At 38.8% G+C, this 18277-nt stretch overlaps 1 protein-coding gene across 1 annotated transcript in view; it reads right to left on the bottom strand.

Moving 5' to 3' along the window:
• Nucleotides 1-18031, bottom strand: part of ttll11 (tubulin tyrosine ligase-like family, member 11) — a 194144-nt gene extending 176113 nt beyond the window's left edge. The window contains exons 1-2 of the mRNA XM_048613325.1: nucleotides 17483-18031; nucleotides 11105-11204 (exon numbers count right to left, since the gene is read on the bottom strand). Coding sequence (XP_048469282.1) covers nucleotides 11105-11204; nucleotides 17483-17863 — 481 coding nt within the window. The 5' untranslated portion in view covers nucleotides 17864-18031. The remainder of the gene's footprint in view (nucleotides 1-11104; nucleotides 11205-17482) is intronic.
• Nucleotides 18032-18277: the final 246 nt, after the last annotated feature.

The following is an 18277-nucleotide window of genomic DNA, read 5'->3' as shown; positions in this document are numbered from 1 at the left end:
GAAGGGTCTAGGCCCGAAACGTCAGCCTTCCTGCTCCTCTGATGCTGCTTGGCCTGCTGTGTTCATCCAGCTCTACACCTTGTTATCTCATGTCCTGTTCAGAGATGTTATTACACATTTCTGGTACAGGCAGAACTTAAACACAGACCTTCTGGCTCAGAGGTAGCAACACTGCCACTGCACCACAACAGCCCTCAAATCACAACTACGTGAAGTCTCAAAAACTTGACCATGAAGTTCTTTTGAAGTGCAGTCACTGTAATCTACAAAACTCAGCAGCTAATTTGCATGCAGGAAACTCATAAACAGCAATGTGATAATGACCAGATAGTCTATTTTTATTTTGTGATGTTGTTTGAGGGATAAATATTGGCCATCTCTCCAGGAAAATCTTTCTTGCTATTCATTGAAATAGTGGTATGGAATTTTATTACATCCCTTCAAGCCAGGTAGAAGAGGCCTTGATTTATTTGAAAGATGATACCTCCAACATTACTGCACTCGCTCAACACAAAATTGAAGTGTCACGGTAGGATTTTTTGCTCACATCTTGGAGTGGGATTTGAACAAGAAGCTCTAAAAAGAGTAATACTACAAGAGGCATGGCTGGTAAAGAATGACTACATTAAGATAAAAAACTAAAAGATAAACAAGTTCTAAAAATATATAAAATTGTTATTAAGACTGTGAAATATTTTATTATTGTGGATAAATTTCACATCCATAAATATAAAACTAGCTTTTCAAGGCAAGTAGTTGCATCCATTCTGCAGTAAATGGTGAAATTAATATGACTTCAAAAGATTCAGCTGTACCTTATTCAACCAGATACAACTTTTTCAAGTTTTTAATAGCAAGACTACACAATAATAGAATGGAAGTTCTCATCAATGCCAAAAAAAGAAAGATTGCAGTCCAGGAGAATCAAAAGAGTGCATTCCATGAAGGACAGCAGATTCATGGACTACAATTTTTAGATTTCCCTATTAATTTGTGAATGACTACTAACCTCTCAAATTTGCTGTTCGTTTCAATAAAAGCATATTGCTCAATGCAACACCAGCAATACGTTGGCTTTGATATAAAATCAGGTTGGCTTCATGTTACAACCTTTCCTCTGGAATTTCCTCACTAAACTTTTGATTTTCTAACTTTGTCATCCTATAATTCACTTGCTAAGATTTACCGTTAAGCTCTATTAAGACTGTTAAGATCTGATAAAACTCCTGCGAAGCACTGAGTTGCATATTACTACCCCAAATTAAATGTATTTTTAAATAAAAGTTTAAGTACAAGCTTTGCCATCACGAATCCATATTACAGTTTATTTCCAAAATCATATTGAAAATGTACAATTTCAACATCCAAGGCCACCAATCTTTAACAAAGACCCAGTATTAGTTGACATTAATTCTTCAAAAATAAACTCTGTTACAAATTATGGCGTTCAGACTTTTTCCTTATTTGACATACAGTTGCCTCCACTGAATTTAAAAAGCACTGCAATATATTTCAACTCTCATGAGTCTCTTCTATTATCCACCTCTGATAATATAGTGAGTGCCTAGTTAATGATTCAGTGTATCAGAAGAACAAAGCATTTGATTATTTAAGATATTTTGATATGGCATTACGATTGATTGTTTTCAGTCAAACTAAAAGAAACAAAATCAATGACGAATCCAGAGTATCCTACATTTACCATAAAAACTAAAATCACTTGCTTTCAAATTTTAAAAAAGGCTTACTTGTAATAAACACTGACTAAAGTGGTTGCTGTGCAGCACTTACTTACTTAGCTATTAGCTACTGTCTTTTTTTTTAAATATAGCTACTATTAGGTGTGAGTGCCAAGCAAGTTTATTGTCAAGACAGAAAATGCACATTTAGAACCAGCCAATTAACATATTTATTAAGTTGATCGAGCAGATAAATGTAATTTTGCTGTCAGCAGAATGCAATTGATTGAGATTAAGTAATTTAAGGGTGAGCTTTAAAATGCCCTTGGATTTCCTTGAGAATCACTACATCTACAATATTGAGTCAATGCAACACTGAAGCATATTAAGTAAATGTGTACAGAGGCCATCACTTAAAGTGTAGACTTCAGCAATGGTACACCTACTGAAACTACTAAATTGGTTAGCACACCTGCACCACAGCACCATATTTCAAACTAGTATCAATCACAAATTACCTGGATTTATATCAGAGCCCCACAAAGTGGGGTCTGAAAGTCCAAGTGAGGTTGAATTTAAATTTTGGGGTTAGGTACCCTGGAGTAGCATTAGCTGGAAGCTGGAATGTGTGTTTACAACTAAGCTTATACAGCTGTGCCCCTAATTTAAGTGGGCCCGACACTCTCAGCAACTACCTTCATCCCCACTTTTATTAGCTCCTCCTAAGGAGTCACTAAATTTTCCAAGCCTCAAAATGGGATAACAATGTGAAAAAGATTGGAGTGCACCAATTTATACCAATTTACCTACTGCAATTACCTAGAACATTCATTCACAAAATGTACATGAGTTTAAAGTACAGCTAAGCTGGTGTTTTGTTGCATTTTATTTTTAGATCTTCTATTTTTGGTTTAGTGCAGGGCTTCCCAAAGTGTGGGTTGCAACCTCATGAAATTGGAGCCAGATGTTTGCAGTTGCACGCTCTGATGCAATGATGAAGGCCGTGGAGCTCTGACAAAGTGCTAACAGCAGTGAGGTCTCTCTAAATTGCACAGTCTTTTAAATAGTGAGTGTGGCCTAACTGCCCGATGTTGTAGGCCCAAATCCTGTCCTGATTAAATGTAAATGGTAAGATATCTGTTTTTTAATTAAAGGCCCTGCATATTAAACAGCTTTCCCCACTGCTGCTCTCAAGTCCCATTCCCTGCACTGAGCATCTCACTCTCTCTGTTGCTCCTGCTATCCATTCCCCCCACCAACAACAAAGACCTCTCCAATTCCACCACACACAACAGGTATTTCCCCTCCTCACAGACATCTCTGCTTCTGCCTCCCCATCCCCTCCATCCAACACTGTCACAGGTCAAGGGTCTCGGCAACTTTTAAACATCAAAATGGGATCATGATTGGAAAATGTTTGGGAAGCACTGGTTCGAAGTATATTGTTTGCATATTACAGAGGACTGAATTGACAACACATTCTATGAAAAAAATGAGAGTGAGAGAGAAATTAGTTAATGCCAATTTTCCACTTAAACAGGTTTGTACATTAGGTTGGTGGATTAGAAGCTGGAAGCCTGAGGCATTCAAAACTGGTCCTTATGACTTAATTGTGCAGAGCTAGACAGCATGGCTCAAATTGCTTCAAATTTGAGCAGCAATGAAAAAAGAACTGCATCTTAAAATGCTCCTAAAAACATATTACAATAGCTGAGTTTCTCTAACCCAGATGATCTTCTGCAAGTGATCAAGTTCAGCATTCTGAAAGGATTTATTAATTAGAATTTATGAATCAGGCTATGCCAATATTGAGTTGCTTAATTAGTTCCATCATGGACAGAATTTTGTGTTCATTTATTGTGTTAAGTTTGTATATAAGTTAGTTAGGCTGTGTTTTCCTACCCTCAGTGACTGTTACAATTTAAATAAATTAAAAGCAGCAGCAAGCTTTTTGAGAGTTTTAAAATAAAGGTTATTTATTATCACACACCACCCTGGATATTTAAAATATGATGTCTCACTCACTCAGCTCACACACACAAAGATTAGATACAAATGAAAATGAAACAATACACTTACAACTTAAGATCACCTCAGTCTCTTTTGTGGCTTAATTTCAATAAGTTGATGCTTTAGTTGAAGTTCTGCGAAGCAGAGGGTTCTTGATTAGCTATGAAGCTTCTTGTAGGTGAATTTCCAGGAGGTTGGCTCAGGTGAACTTGAATTGGCAACAGGAAAAGGGAATCCTTCTCCTACTTTCTGGATATTGTTACTTAGATGGTGGTTTAGATGACATGCGACCAGTACAATGGGCTGCTGATGGAGATTAGTTTCAAAAGCACTCAAAGTTATTTCCTCACCATGTGGCTTGTACAACTTCAAGGTGCTTTTTTTTTAAAAGAAGGGTTGGTATGTTGATAACAGATCCTATGTTCTCAGTTGACTCCATAATTTTCATCCAGTCCAGTTCGGATGAGGGAACCAACATGTGATAATGGATGGTCGATGCAATCCATTCACATTTGTCTAACACATATTGGGTTTTGCTGTTTCTTTTGTTCATGATGAAACAGAAAGAAGGACAGGCTGGTTGGAATGTTCAAGCTCTTTTGTTGACGGCCCATCCTAAAGAAAGGAATCTGTGAATTCTCTGGGTGGTTGCGAATGTCCATATTTAATTAAGTGGTTGCTTAAAACTCAGGAGCGTTTAGAATTTAAAATGCCAAAGTTAAATGATTTGCAGCAGCTGTTTTAATAATCAATTTCTGTTCAAAATTTTAAGGCATAACTGGAAGTTCATAATTTACTGATCATGATTGTTCAATGATACATTTCAGGTAACCCATTATTTACATCAAACCATGGGTTCTGACTGACTGTCAAACTACAGCAAACATAAATTAGAGCAATTTAAATTAATTTGATAGGCATTTACCAATTACTTTTAGGTTAGCAGAAAGTTTAATTTTATCTTCTGAAAGGTTTAGCTGTGCCTGGTCACCTGCCTCAGAAGAACAGCCTATGTAAACAAATTATACTTGGCTTTGGTCCCCTGACTTGTGGGGGGATTCTGTTGTATTGGAGGCTGTTCAGATGAGGTTAACCACATTGATTCCAGAGATGTTGGATTTGTCTTAATAAGAGAGATTGAACAGTTTAGGCCTTTAGTCACGGAATTTAGAAAAATGAAGGAAAATCTAATTGAGGTACATAAGATGCTAAAGAAAACTGACAATGTAGAGATGGAAAGGATGTTTCCTCATGTGGGGCAATCTAGAATGAGAGGTCATAGATTTCGGATAAGGACAGTAGATTTAAAACAGAGATGCGGAGAAATTACTTCTCTCAAAAGGTCATGAATCTGTGGAATTCAATACCACAGAGTGCAGCAGATACTGGGACATTGAGTACATCTGAGGAGGAGATAGGCAGATTTTTAATTATTAATGGGTTGAAGTGTTATGGAGAGTGGGCAAGAAAGTGGTGTTGAGGCCAAGATGAGATCAGCCATGATTGTATCAAATGGCGGAGCAGACTCCTGTTCCTAGTTCTTATCTTCTTATGGAGAGATTAGGTTTCATACAGAATGGTCTCATTCCATATCTGTGCTCTCAGGTTGTGCATCTTTTTTGCAATGTTTTGGAAAAGAGCATCTTTTGGAAGAAATGGAGAATACTCAAGGAGGATCAAGCCCACATACCTAACCTCACCCTTTCATGAAAGCTGTGGTCCAACCCTCACCCTGCCCTGCCCACCCCACTCCCAGTGCCAGAGTGCTGTCAATTTTGGAGGATCAAATTAAGAGGAAGGCGGTTAACAGAAGTGTCAAATGTGATGAAAGTTATCATGATTGGATTTGCAAACATTCGCCACTACAATGAGTGTTTTGTTTTAATTTGCCAATGAAATATTGAAGGCTACATGGGGAAGTACGTTCAAAGTCAAAATGGATACAGGATGTAGTTCATTTTCTCATATTAGCAGTTTGTAACGTATAGAAGCTCAGATGTACTGTAATTATAGCTACGTTATCCATGTAGTTTATCCATTTGGAGTTCAGTTAAAATGTAGAAAAAAGCTCATAAGGACATAAGAAATAGGAACAGAAGTAGGCCATTTGGCCCCTCAAGCCTGCTGCGTCATTCAATAATATCCTCAGATGCACTTTCCTGCATTTTCCCCACAACGCTCGATTCCCCTACTGACAAGATTCATGAAAAACATTCCAAGGACAGCATACAGCAAACCCTCACCCTGCCCTGCTCACACCACCCTCAGTGCCAGAGTGCTGTCAATTTTGGAAGATCAAATTAAGAGGAAGGCAGTTCATAGCAAACCAAGGGAAGATGAGAGGGGTGCGCTAAAATTAAAAAGTTGGATAAACGAAACCTAAGACCACCTAAAAACATTTAAAAGAAAACTTGTTAAGAACATGATATTAATTTTAAAAAAAAACTGGACACTGACTACAGGAAGCATCAGGATAGATGAGATCAAACAGTTAGGTTCTAAAGGAGTACCTTGAGAGATGAGGAAAGAGGGATAGAAGGTTTAGAGAGGGAATTGCATAGCCTAGATCCAAAACAGTTTAAAGCATGGTCACCAGTGGAACAGTGATTAAAATCAGATTTGTGCAAGATGCCAGAATTAGAGAAGTGCAGCAATCAAAGACTTGTAGGACCAGAGAAAGTTAGTGCTACAGTGAGGCCATGGAGTAATTTAGAAAAGAGAAAAAATTTGAAATCAAGGCACTGCTTGATGGTGTAGGTAAACAAATACAGGGGTGATGGTTGAATGAGTTTTGCCATGATTGAAGACATGGGCAGCAGAATTAATGGCTGCACAAATTATGTAGGGTTCAAATTGGGAAGCAAACATAAGAACATTCATTGTACCATCAAGCTGAAGCAATCAAGACATGGATGAGCTGAGACAGGGTCAGAATTCAATAGTGTTGCCACAGTGATAAAGCAGGTATATGTTTGAAGTTAATCGGGGATCAAACACAACTGCAAGTTTGAAAATGGGTTTGTTCAGCTTCAGAAAACTGCCAAGGAAACAGTGACCATGGAGCAAATTTATGGTCAGGTTCAAAAATAATGGCTTCAGGTTCCCATTATTTTACTGAAATAAATTTCTGCTTATCCATTACAGGATATTGGACAAACAGTGTGACTAATCAGAGACAGTGGAGGAATTAGGAGAGTTGGTGGAAAAAGAATTGAGTGTCACAAATGTACACATGATGGTGAGTCTTTTGGATGATGTCATCACAAAATGGAAAGCAGCCAAGCACAGATCCTTGGGGTCTACAGAGGTGTGGAGATGTAGGAGCTAGAAAAGAAGCATTGCATTGAACTACTGGTTCCATTCTTATCAATTGAATTATTGACAATAAACTATATAACAATTTTACTATTATAAGTGTGCAGCGTTTCATTTCATCATGGTTCAGTTGTTGAAGACTTCTAAAAGTTCATTGTGTTAAATTGTTCTTAATATCCTCTCAATTCTTTTCCTTTTCTCCCTTTCTTTCCGTACCTTGTAACATTTTAATTTAGGCTTCCTTCTAAGTTTTTGTGCTGTGTGCATCTTCTTAATCAGTGAGATTGGAATACAGTTCATAATCAAATCCCTGGGTGACCTGCTTCATTCACTGTTCACATAATCAGTAACTTTGTTATGATTATAAAGCTTAAATGAAATGAAGTTCATATGATTATTATATTTTCAGAAGGGAGCTGCATCATTCGGGTCAATAAAAGGGGTCACGAGGCCTGTTCTGTCTACTTAATAATAGGCCTGGTGTTTTGATTGTTAAGATTTGAATGGAAGGCTTAGATTATATTTCTGAGAAGAAGGTGCAAAGTATTTACACATGGAGATAATGGCAGCAATTTCTGAGAGTCCATATACATCCAAAATAAAAGGAAGTTGAAGTCAAAAATAGCTCATTAACATTTCTATCTAGATATAAGTTTGTCTGTGTTTGCTGACGCCAATGCATGTACGCTTCGTGCAACTTGCATGTTGCATCAAGTTGTCATGGGAAGAGGAAGCCATTTTTGAGATCAGGTTACAACTTCACTACAAATCAATGAATCTCAGACAAACAGTAGTTCTGTGTGGTCAGCCAAGAGAAGGACAACCTGGCTTTGTGGACTAAAACAGGTAGATGTCAGAAGGATATAGTCTCTAGTTAAAGAGACACATCCTGCAGCCTTCCAAGGTTTCTGGAAGATTAGGTCTGGCAAGGCTGGAGGAAGAATCATCAAAATATGTTTTACTGATGGTGGTAGATTAACAAAACTCTCTGAAAACCAAGGAAGGCACCAGGTCATTGTCACTGAAGTATACCATTTAGCAAAGTATGTTATGGGAATCAGAGCTATGCAGCAACTTTTAATGGTTTGCTAAAAGAACTGTAATTCTGTGAAGTGTGTAATTGGTTATAAGTATACAAAAGGGGACATTACTTTCTCTAGTTTAAAGTAGAGGTTTCTTACAAAAAGCAGTGTTTAGTTAATAGCTCTTCTAAATCATCTGTTACAGTAAAAAAGTGACAACATATCTCTAAAAATAAGATGAATTTGTTCCTATTTTGAGATGTTTTCTATCATCAATTGATATCACAAGCTACAGACAATCAAGAGTTAATCTTTTCTGTCCTGAATCTGATATATTATACACCAGTTTACATATAATGAATCATACAATGAGATGAGACCTGTATTCAGATCATTCAGATCACTTTTCATTTACTACTTGGTACAAGAATGTATTATACAAAGTAAATTACCTTTGGCTATACATATACTTCACAAGGAAAAAGACATTGATTACAACAGTAGCACTGTTGTATTTGCAGGAAACAAACTGCTTTGATGGAGACGCAAAGTCTGCAACACTTTGAGAGCTCACATGACCCAGTTTGTGGGTGTAAAAACAATATTGCATCTGAACCAATCTGAACACAGAGAGATAGCCTGCCTACAAGAATGCCCTTTGTGCTCCCTCTCATTTTTCCATTAAACCTTTCTCAATATTTTGTTGTAAATCCACTGGGAAACCTCATCAATTCAAGTGGAGGATTGTAAAGGAGAATTTGAAATCAATACCACTACCTCCAGAAAAATGAATTCAACCAACTACAACCTCAGTATGCGAAGTGACTTTGGCTACAGACCAACATTTGGGCAATGTGAATGCTTTTTTCTGAAATTAATTTTTATTTAGCCAAAGATAACAGTCTACAGAGTTTTTACAAATTTCCCGGAACTGGTATATGTTACTTTTCAAAAAGCTAGGTGCATATATTTGAGACAACAAGGTGCAGGGCTGGATGAACACAGCAGGCCAAGCAGCATCATAGGAGCAGAGAGGCTGACGTTTCGGGCCTAGACCCTTCATCAGAAAAGCATATATTTGCACAGTTAAAATCTTAATGTTAATGATCTTTACATAACAAGTTTAGTTCACAATAAACTAGTTCTTTATGTATTACTAAAGGAACCAGGCTGATTTGTTTCTGATGTGGAGATATATAAACAGTCTATTATATATTTAATTGCAATAACATCACAAGCTTTATGGTTACCAGTGGAGGAGTGAGGCAAGGAAAGGGATCAAATAATCCCTTGAAACTTGGTTGTAACTGCTATGAAGGAGAGGTTGACCCCCCCTCTGATAACTAAAACCAAAACACACAGAAAAGCTTGCTTTGCCTCGTAATCGGTTAAAGGAAGTGTGAAAAGTGGTATAACCTGCCTCTTACCATCCCAATCTGTTATAAAGGAGAATAAATGAAATGAACTCCTGACAGTCAGTCTATAATCAACCAGTAACAACTCATCTATCTAACTCTAACAGTGAACCAATTAACAGAACTATTAACAAACCAAACAATACCCCCTTAACTACTAACTATTCCTGAATAAAACAAAATTCTAATGGTATGCTGTCCAATAAATACAAGTCCCACTTCTTTAAACCAAAGTAATATGAAAAATAAATTAAAATATAGTCTTTCAAAATTATAGCTAGGGTAAGTCTTCCAGAAAGCTTCGTATCCTCTCCACTGTTCCTCAGGCAGGAAGGCCTTTCTCCGTCGAATTCTTTCATCAGGAATATTAGTTAAGACTGCCACTGTACTTTTAGTTTAGATGATAGTTTTCTGAGAGCATAGAGAATTCTGTGACAGCCAGTGATTCTTTCTTTTATAGCTGAGAGCTATTTTCTTGGCAGATGACAGCTGACTCTCACACCTATTTTTAAATGTCCTCTTCTTTTATACCCTTGATGACAGATTAATTTCTTACAATAGGATTGGTCCTAGGTTTTCAAAACCATCAGTTTAAATTTAATTGAGTTTTGGTACCTAGGTCCTGTTTTAAATTAATTGGCTAAATTCAAAAACTCATTGTCTTGGTAAAAATGCTGCTTTGTCTCCAAACAGTACTGACTTTTGATACAATGTTTCAATGTCAAGGACTCTCTGTGCATCTGCTGCTGCCTGCAGACATGTTTTAAATCTCCAAGCCTAAGAAAACACATCATCTTTTAAAGGGACCACACACTCTTCCCCCTATCATTTTATACACATCAAATACTCTACCTTTCTTCACAATATCGCTGCCTTAAGAAAAAAATGAACCATCATTATGAACAGATGGCTTCATTTTTTTTCTCTAAGCTTTAATGCCATTACTACTAGATCCACAGGTCATTAATCTAGGGTTACACATTCCATACTGGTTCTACATAAATATATAACATTGAGCACTACCGTTTCTATCTTATATACACATTTTCCTTTTAAACTCACAATAATGCATCCGCAGTAACATTTTCATGACCCACGTGTACAATCTCTGAGCTAAATGCTTATAAAATAGGACTCCAACAAATTAGTCTGGTATTCTTGTCTTTAAGTCTTTCCAAAAATGTCAACGGGTTCTGATCAGTGCACCCAACTGTCTCTGGTACATTGTTTGCAACATAAACATTAACATGTTGCAAGGCCAGTACTCAATAACGCTTTTTGAACGGTTGAATATTTTCTCTGGTGGATATTGAGTTTCTTTGAAAAATACCCAATTGTCCTTTCAATTCCACAATCAATTTTGAAGCCACTAAAGTGATGACATTGAAAGATTGAGACGTTTTAAAAACAAATTAATTCAACTATTTATTGCCTACAATTACTTTGGCATTCTACTGATTTTCATCCAAAAATAGAACTCTCTTAGTGAATAGAAAATTGCTTCCTTTCAGCTACTCTTCAATATTTTTACCCCCAAAGCACAGGTTACAAAATTAAATTGCAAAATAATTATTAGTCAAGCATAAATATTAACTAGAATCAAAATCGGAAGGTAGGCTAGCAGCACATTTGATTCAGCTAGGGAACGTCACTAGAGATGTACCTGGATATTTGTTGACTTGACCTGAGCTGCTAACTTCACCATCATGAAAAGACGATCCGTGCCAATAGACATCACAAAGGTGGCGACGGCCTGTTGGAAACTGGAACACAAAAGACAATAGTTGCCTTTAAAGAATTTATGGTAAATAGTTGCTTGATAGCTCAGAATGTAAACACTGCCAAAAGAGATACAAATGTGAAACTTTTCATCTTGCACCTATGAAGACTGACACACAAAACAAACTTGAAAAGGGAACTATAATTTATATGGCATGAAAAAAAGGTGTTGTTTTCTGAACCATGATTGGCATGGAGATGCAGCAGAAACTGTTAACTATTAATCTTATTTAGCTGAAAAAACCTCATTCCTGTGAAATAGACTGATTTGTCAGTTTGCTGCTAAGAGGAATACAACAATGACTGAACGTCTCCATGACACTTTCCTCGATAAAAAAGGTGCAATGTATGAACATATTCCTTTTGCCTATGAAGTATAGGACCAAACTATATATAGAAGTAGGTTTTAGCATGTGAAAATTCATCATGATGTAAGCTCGATCAATAATCTTGTATTGAATTCTGGTGTAATTCTTCGTAGAGTCAAGATTCCTCAATAAATGTTGACCAATAGCAGAACTGCAGCTAACACTGGACACAGGATTCTGAGGATTGCAAGCTTAGGCAGGTTGAACACGATCAGCATGCTGCCCGCTATGAACATCAATGGGACGCATTATTTATTAGACCATACATCCCAATGAATGTTGGACCGAATAGCCTACATACCTGGCGCAACATTAAACGTAATATCACATTACCCATTTGTGTGGTAGGTAAAACAACTTTGACCTGATGACAGCATCCTCTTAATGGAGAATACCACATGTAAGTAGCAGCATGAGACAGACTTCACTGGTGTCCAAATGCTTGTGACAGTGTCTCCTGCCAGAGTAGTGAGGTCAACTAGGCACTGTACAGAAGCAAAAGAGGTGGCCTTAGGCACTATCCTGAGTTTTACACCAAAATCAGCGAGTGATGATTTGATTAGGATAGACATAAGAAAGATATTACTGTTCTGATATACAGTATTTAAGCACCAAACTTATACAGTGAGCAGATAGCCAGGGCCTTACTCACAAGGTTGCCAATAGGGTTGATCGTGTTGTACATCAAACTGTAGGAATCCAGATATGTATAAACAACCAGTGTAATGTACAATAATGTATTGGTGAACTTAGGATTTCAGTAAATAGTAGTAAAAAACTCATAGGCCCATTTTTCAAAAAACTTTGAGGAAAAGAAGCTTGTTTGATTGCTCCATTTTGACTGGTAACTTTGGAGTGCAGTATGCAGTTTATTTCACAATGCAAAAAGAAATTGATGCAGCTGCAGATTCAAATAAGGCAATTGAGAGATATAAGTTGCACATAGCAAGTTATTTGAGTGATAATTGATGGCCAAGAAATCAAGAGAATTTGAATCCATTAAGTCCACTTTTTTTTCTCGTCATTTGTGGGATGTGGGTGTTGCTGGCTTGCAACATTTCTTGCCCATCCATAGTTGCCCTTGAGAAGGTGGTGGTGAGCTGCCTTTTTGAACCGGTGCAGTTCTCCTGCTGTGGGTTGACCCACATTGCTATTAGGGAGGGAATTCCAGGATTTTGACCCAGCGACAATGAAGGAACAGTGATACATTTCCAAGTGAGGATGGTGAGTGTCTTGGAGGGGAACTTAGAGGTGGTGGTGTTCCCATATGTCTGACGCCCTTGTCCTTCTACATGGAAGTGGTCATGGGTTTGGAAGGTGCTGTCTGAGGACATTTGGTGAATTTCTTTGAAGACGATGGGCAACTGTTAACATTTAATTTCAAAGGTTGCACTTCTCCATTGACAAAGTAGCCTAACCATATCTGGACAGCCCTGGAGAGGGTGCCTGCAATAGCTATTGCTACACTCATGGCCTTTCTTGATCAGAATACCATAAGGAATAGAGTTCATAAAAATAGAAGAAAGTTGGGTAGAGTATTTGATGTTTGTAAAATGATAGGGGGTGGGGGAAAGAGTGTGTGGACCCTTTAAAAATGATGTGTTTTTTAGGCTTAATGTCTGCAGGCAGCAGCAGATGCACAAAGTTCTTCAAGTTGAAACATTATATCAAAAGGCTATAATGTTAGCCAGCAAAGCAGCATTTTTACCAAGACAACAGGTTTTCGACTGTCATCTGCCAACAGCTCTCAGCTATAAAAGAAAGAATCACTGGCTGTCACAGAGTTCTCTAAGCTCTCAGAAAACCATCATCTAAACTAAAGATACAGCGACACTCTTAGCTAATATTCCTAACAGAAGAATTCGACGGAGAAAGGCGTTCCTGATTGAGGATCAGTGGAGAGGGCGCAGAGCATTCCGGAAGACTTACCCAGGCTGTAATTTTGACAGACTATACTTTAATTTATTTTCCTTATTACTTTGGTTTATACAAGTGGGATTTGTATTTATTGGAACAGCATATCATTAGAATTTTGTTTTATTCAGGAATAGTTAGTAGTTAAGGGGGAATTGTTTGGTTTGTTAGTAGTTCTGTCAATTTCTTTACTGTCAGAGTTAGATAAATAAATTGTTACTTGCTGATTATAAAGTGAGTATCACAGATTTCTTTCATTTAACCACTCCTTTATAACAGATTGGGGGAGCTGAGAGGCAGGTTATACCACTTTTCACACTTCCTTTAACAGATTACATGGTGAGGCGAGCTTCTCTGACTGTTTCGGTTTTAGTTATCAGAGGGGGGTTAACCTCTGCTTCATAACAGTCGTAGAAAAATCATTAGCCCATTTCTCAAAATAAACATTGAGGAAAAGAAGCTGTTTGATTGCTCCATTTTGATTGGTAGCTTTGAAGTGTAGTATGGAGTGTATTGCGCGATTTTAAAAAAATTGATGCAACTGCAGATTCAAATAAGGCAACTGAGAGATACAATTTGCACACAAGTTATTTGGCCAAGCTATCAGGAGAATCGGAATCCATGAAATCCGCCTGGAAGACGATGGGCAACTTTTAATGTTTAGTTTTAAAGGTTGTACTTCTTTATTAACAAGGTAGCCTAAACATATCTGGGCAGCCCTGGAGAGTGTGTATGCAATATCTAGTGCTACACTCATGGCCTTTCTTGACCATAACAAACAAGAGTTCATAAAAATATAAGAAGTAGGAGCATAAGTAGGCCATACATCCATCCTTGCGAGTCTGTTCCAATAGATCATGGCTGAACTGATTGTGGCCTGGCTTCTACTTCCCTGACTTCTGATTCCTTACTCCTTTATTCATCAAAAATCTGTCAAAGTCAGTCTTGAATATATTCAAATGATTCAACCTCTATTGTTCTCTGTAGATTCCACAGATTAACAACCTTTGAAAGACATTCTTCTCCGTTTTAATGGGAGATTTCTTATTTTGAAACCGCATCCACTGGTTCTTGATTCCCCCATGAGAGAGAAAATACCTCAACAATAGCCTGCCAGGTCCTCTCTGAATCAGCATTTCAGTAAGATCACATTTCATTCTTCTAAACTTCAATGCGCATAGGCCTCACAAGACAAAACCCTCAACACAGGAATTAACCTGAGGACCTTTGCTGAATTGCTTCCAGTCCAAGCTCATCCTTCTTAAAGGAAGGTGACTAAAACTGCATAAGACTGCAGGAGCTGTCTCACCAATGAGTTTCATGAGACTTCCTACTTTTATACTCCATGCCCTTATAACAAAAACTGACTTTCTATGTGCCTTCATAATTATTTGTTGTACTTAATCGCTAACTTTGTGTTCCAGGTCCTTCCGTGTTGCAGCATTCTTCAGTCTCATTATCTAAATATCCTGCTTTTCTATTTTTCCTACCAAAGTGGACAACCTCATATTTCCCCCCATTATACTCTGTTTATTCAATATAATGACCTACTCACTTATAGTCATAGTCATAGCATGGAAATAGACCCTACAGTCCAACTCACCTGAGTCAACCAGACATCCCAATCTGACCTAGTCCCATTTGCCAGCATTTGGCCCATAACCTTCTGAGCCCTTTCTATTCGTATACCCATCAGATGACTTTTAAATGTTGTAATTGTACCAGACTTCCTCTGGCACCTCATTCCACACACGCAGCACGCTCTGCGTGAAAATGTTACCCCTGAGGTCCTTTTTAAATATTTCCCCTCTCACCTCAAACCTATGCTCCCTAGTTTTGGACTCCCCTACCCCAGTAAAAAGACATTGGCTATTCACCCTATCCATGCCCCTCATGATCTTATAAATCTCTATAAGGTCATCCCACAGTCTCCGATGCTCCAATGAACAAAACCCCAGCTTATTCAGCCTCTTCCTATAACTCTCAAGTTTAACAACATCCTTCCTATAGAAAGGTGACCAGAATTGTATGCAGTATTCTAAAAGCGGCCTCACTAATGTCCTGTGCAGCTGCAACATGACTCCTATACTTAATGTTCTGATCAATGAAAGCATCTAACCATATTTCCTTTCCGATTCTGATTTAAAGTCATTGACCTGAAGCATTAACCATTTTTCTCCCTCTGGAGATAGAAACATAGAAAATGGGAGGAGGCCATTCAGCCCACTGACCTTCGTGACTGACTGTCTATCTCAATGTCACACACCTGCTCTCCCCACGCCCCTTGACAACTTAGTTATCTAGAAATTTAATAATTTATTTCTTAACGATATCCAATGATTTAGAATTCCATAGGTTCACCACTCTCTGGGTGAATAAATCACTCTTCATCTTAGTACCAAATGACCTATCCCATAACCTGAGACCATGACTCCTTTTTCTAGATCCCATAGATGAGGGAACAATCACCCCTGCCTCTAGTCTGACCACCATGTCAGAACTGTGTACATTTCTCTACAATCCCTTCTCATTTTTCTAAACTCCATGAATATAGGAGCACTTGACCCACGCTCTCCTCAAACATATATTCCTCTCTCTCTCTCTCACACACACACAAACAAACAATAATGTATTGAATTATTTCATCAAAGATGTTTGTTTATTTGCAGATACATTCTATTTTGTTCAAAAAGCACACAATTTGTAGTCACAGTCAGTCAGTGTGTCATCTTATAAATTCCTGCTATCGGAATAAAACCAGCCTGATTCCAGGTTTAAAACTCTGAGACAGATTATGACCAAGACCTCACACCTACAATTCAGTGTCTGACCTGAGATGTCACCTTCTGTAGATTCCTATCGCACTGCCTGTTTGTCATGACAACACAGCACTGACATTGACTTTATAAACACTTTACTCACCCTCTAACATTCTTAGTCACCTGTAGAAATTCATTATATGACATTCCACTCACACCAGTTGTATGATCTTTTGATCTCACTGCCCTTGATCTCTCTACCTATAAACTCTGTGTCAATGTGCTCTCCTCTCTCACTGTACCTGACAAAGGGGCTGTGCTCTGAAAGCTTGTGTGATTTCAGATAAACCTGTTGGAATACATCAGATGTGGTCTCATCACAGCCCTGTACAACGGCAGCCAGACATCCTTGCTTCCATATTTAAATTCCCATGCAATGAAAATTAACATACTAATTACTTTCCTAACTGCTTGCTGCATCTGCAAGCTTACATTGAGTGACTGGAGTATAAGAACTCCAGGTCTTCATCTACAATTGACAGTGGCCAGGCTATCACCATTTAAATAATACTCTGCCAGTCTGTGTTTCCTACTGAAGTTGATAACTTCACACTTATCCACATTGCACTGCATTGGCCATTAATTTGCCCATTCACTCAAGTTACCTCAATCACTTTAAACATCCACATCCTCCTCACTACTGTCAGTTCTACCTAGTTTTGTGTTGCCAGCAAACTTGGAAAGATTACATTTGATTTTCTTACCAATACTGCCTGACCTGCCAAATATTTCTAGGAATTTCTGCTTTTATTTTAGACTTCTAGCAAGTGTAGTACTTTTGGACAAGGGATAAAGTGCTTGGTACACATAAATAGTGCCATTACCATGTAGAATTATAACTTTTAGGAAATCTCCCTGCTCTTTAAACAGACAAAGAGCAGGGGAATGGGACTAACTGGTAGCTGTTTCAAAGAAGCAGCATATACATTGTTCTGCATTGCTTGATTCCATTAAATGAAATTTTATGCTTCAACTTAATTAATATTAATTGCACATCCTCACAAAGTTGGGGAGGGGAAATAGTAAAAATTTCCTGTTGACAACAATCCAGTGCTAAATGGGCGTGTTCAAACCTGAGAAATGGGCCAAAAGCAAAGAAAAAACACCCGTTAGGAGCAAAGAGCAACCACCGGACACACACCGTGATTGGCACACTCCTACCTCCTTCCACTTCAGCTGCTGGATACAGATCTTCAGTGCCTCGGATGAAGTCTTGGCTTTGGAGCTGTCCACTGTCACGACGCGCTTGGTTTTCTTCTGCCGGCCGTGACGGCCTGGTCTGCCCTCCTCCGATCTTCGAGAACGCCGTAGTTTTGACGCCTCTTCGCTCAGCGACGCTAAGGCTCTGCGGGCCGCCAGGGGCAACCCCGGGGGCGGCGGCAGCAGTGGGACCGTTGAGGTCGACTTCTCTTTGGCCCCGGAGGCAGAGCCGGACCGCTTTTGCTCTTCTTTGCCCACAGCCGTGTGCACGGAGCTAGGTTGGGGCTCAGGCTCGGGCTGAGGTTCGGCCTCGCTCCCCGCCGATGCCGCTGGCTGACTCATAGCTCGAGATCGGCCTCGCTCTCTGTCCCTTTACACCGCCAACAGCCCGCCTCGCGCCCCATCCCCTGCGCGCGCTCCCATTGTTTACGCGGCCGGTTGACAGCGCAACGGCCCGCAACGGAAGCCGAGCAGCTCATAGCGCCGGCGATTAGAAAGGAGCAAAAAAAATGGAGGGGGCAGGATGGTGAGGGTATAGGGAACCGCAAAGGCTTTTTATCCTTAAGATCAAGTCACAATAATATTGGTATAGTAATTGTAACGAGGTCAGCCAGGTGGACCTCATAGAATATGAGTTCCCTGAGTGGGTCTGTTAACCTGGTCGCTTCAGGGAGCCTTGGCTGACGGATATAAACAGGAATGCCAGAGGTTCTGTTCACTCTGAAAGCTGGATTGGAAGGAAACTTCACCAATGAA

This window comes from Rhincodon typus, chromosome 28, assembly GCF_021869965.1.
Source record: "Rhincodon typus isolate 14 chromosome 28, sRhiTyp1.1, whole genome shotgun sequence".
NCBI classification, from domain to species: domain Eukaryota; kingdom Metazoa; phylum Chordata; class Chondrichthyes; order Orectolobiformes; family Rhincodontidae; genus Rhincodon; species Rhincodon typus.
The sequence above is the reverse complement of the archived record's forward strand: the minus strand, read 5'-3'. Positions and strand labels throughout refer to the sequence as shown.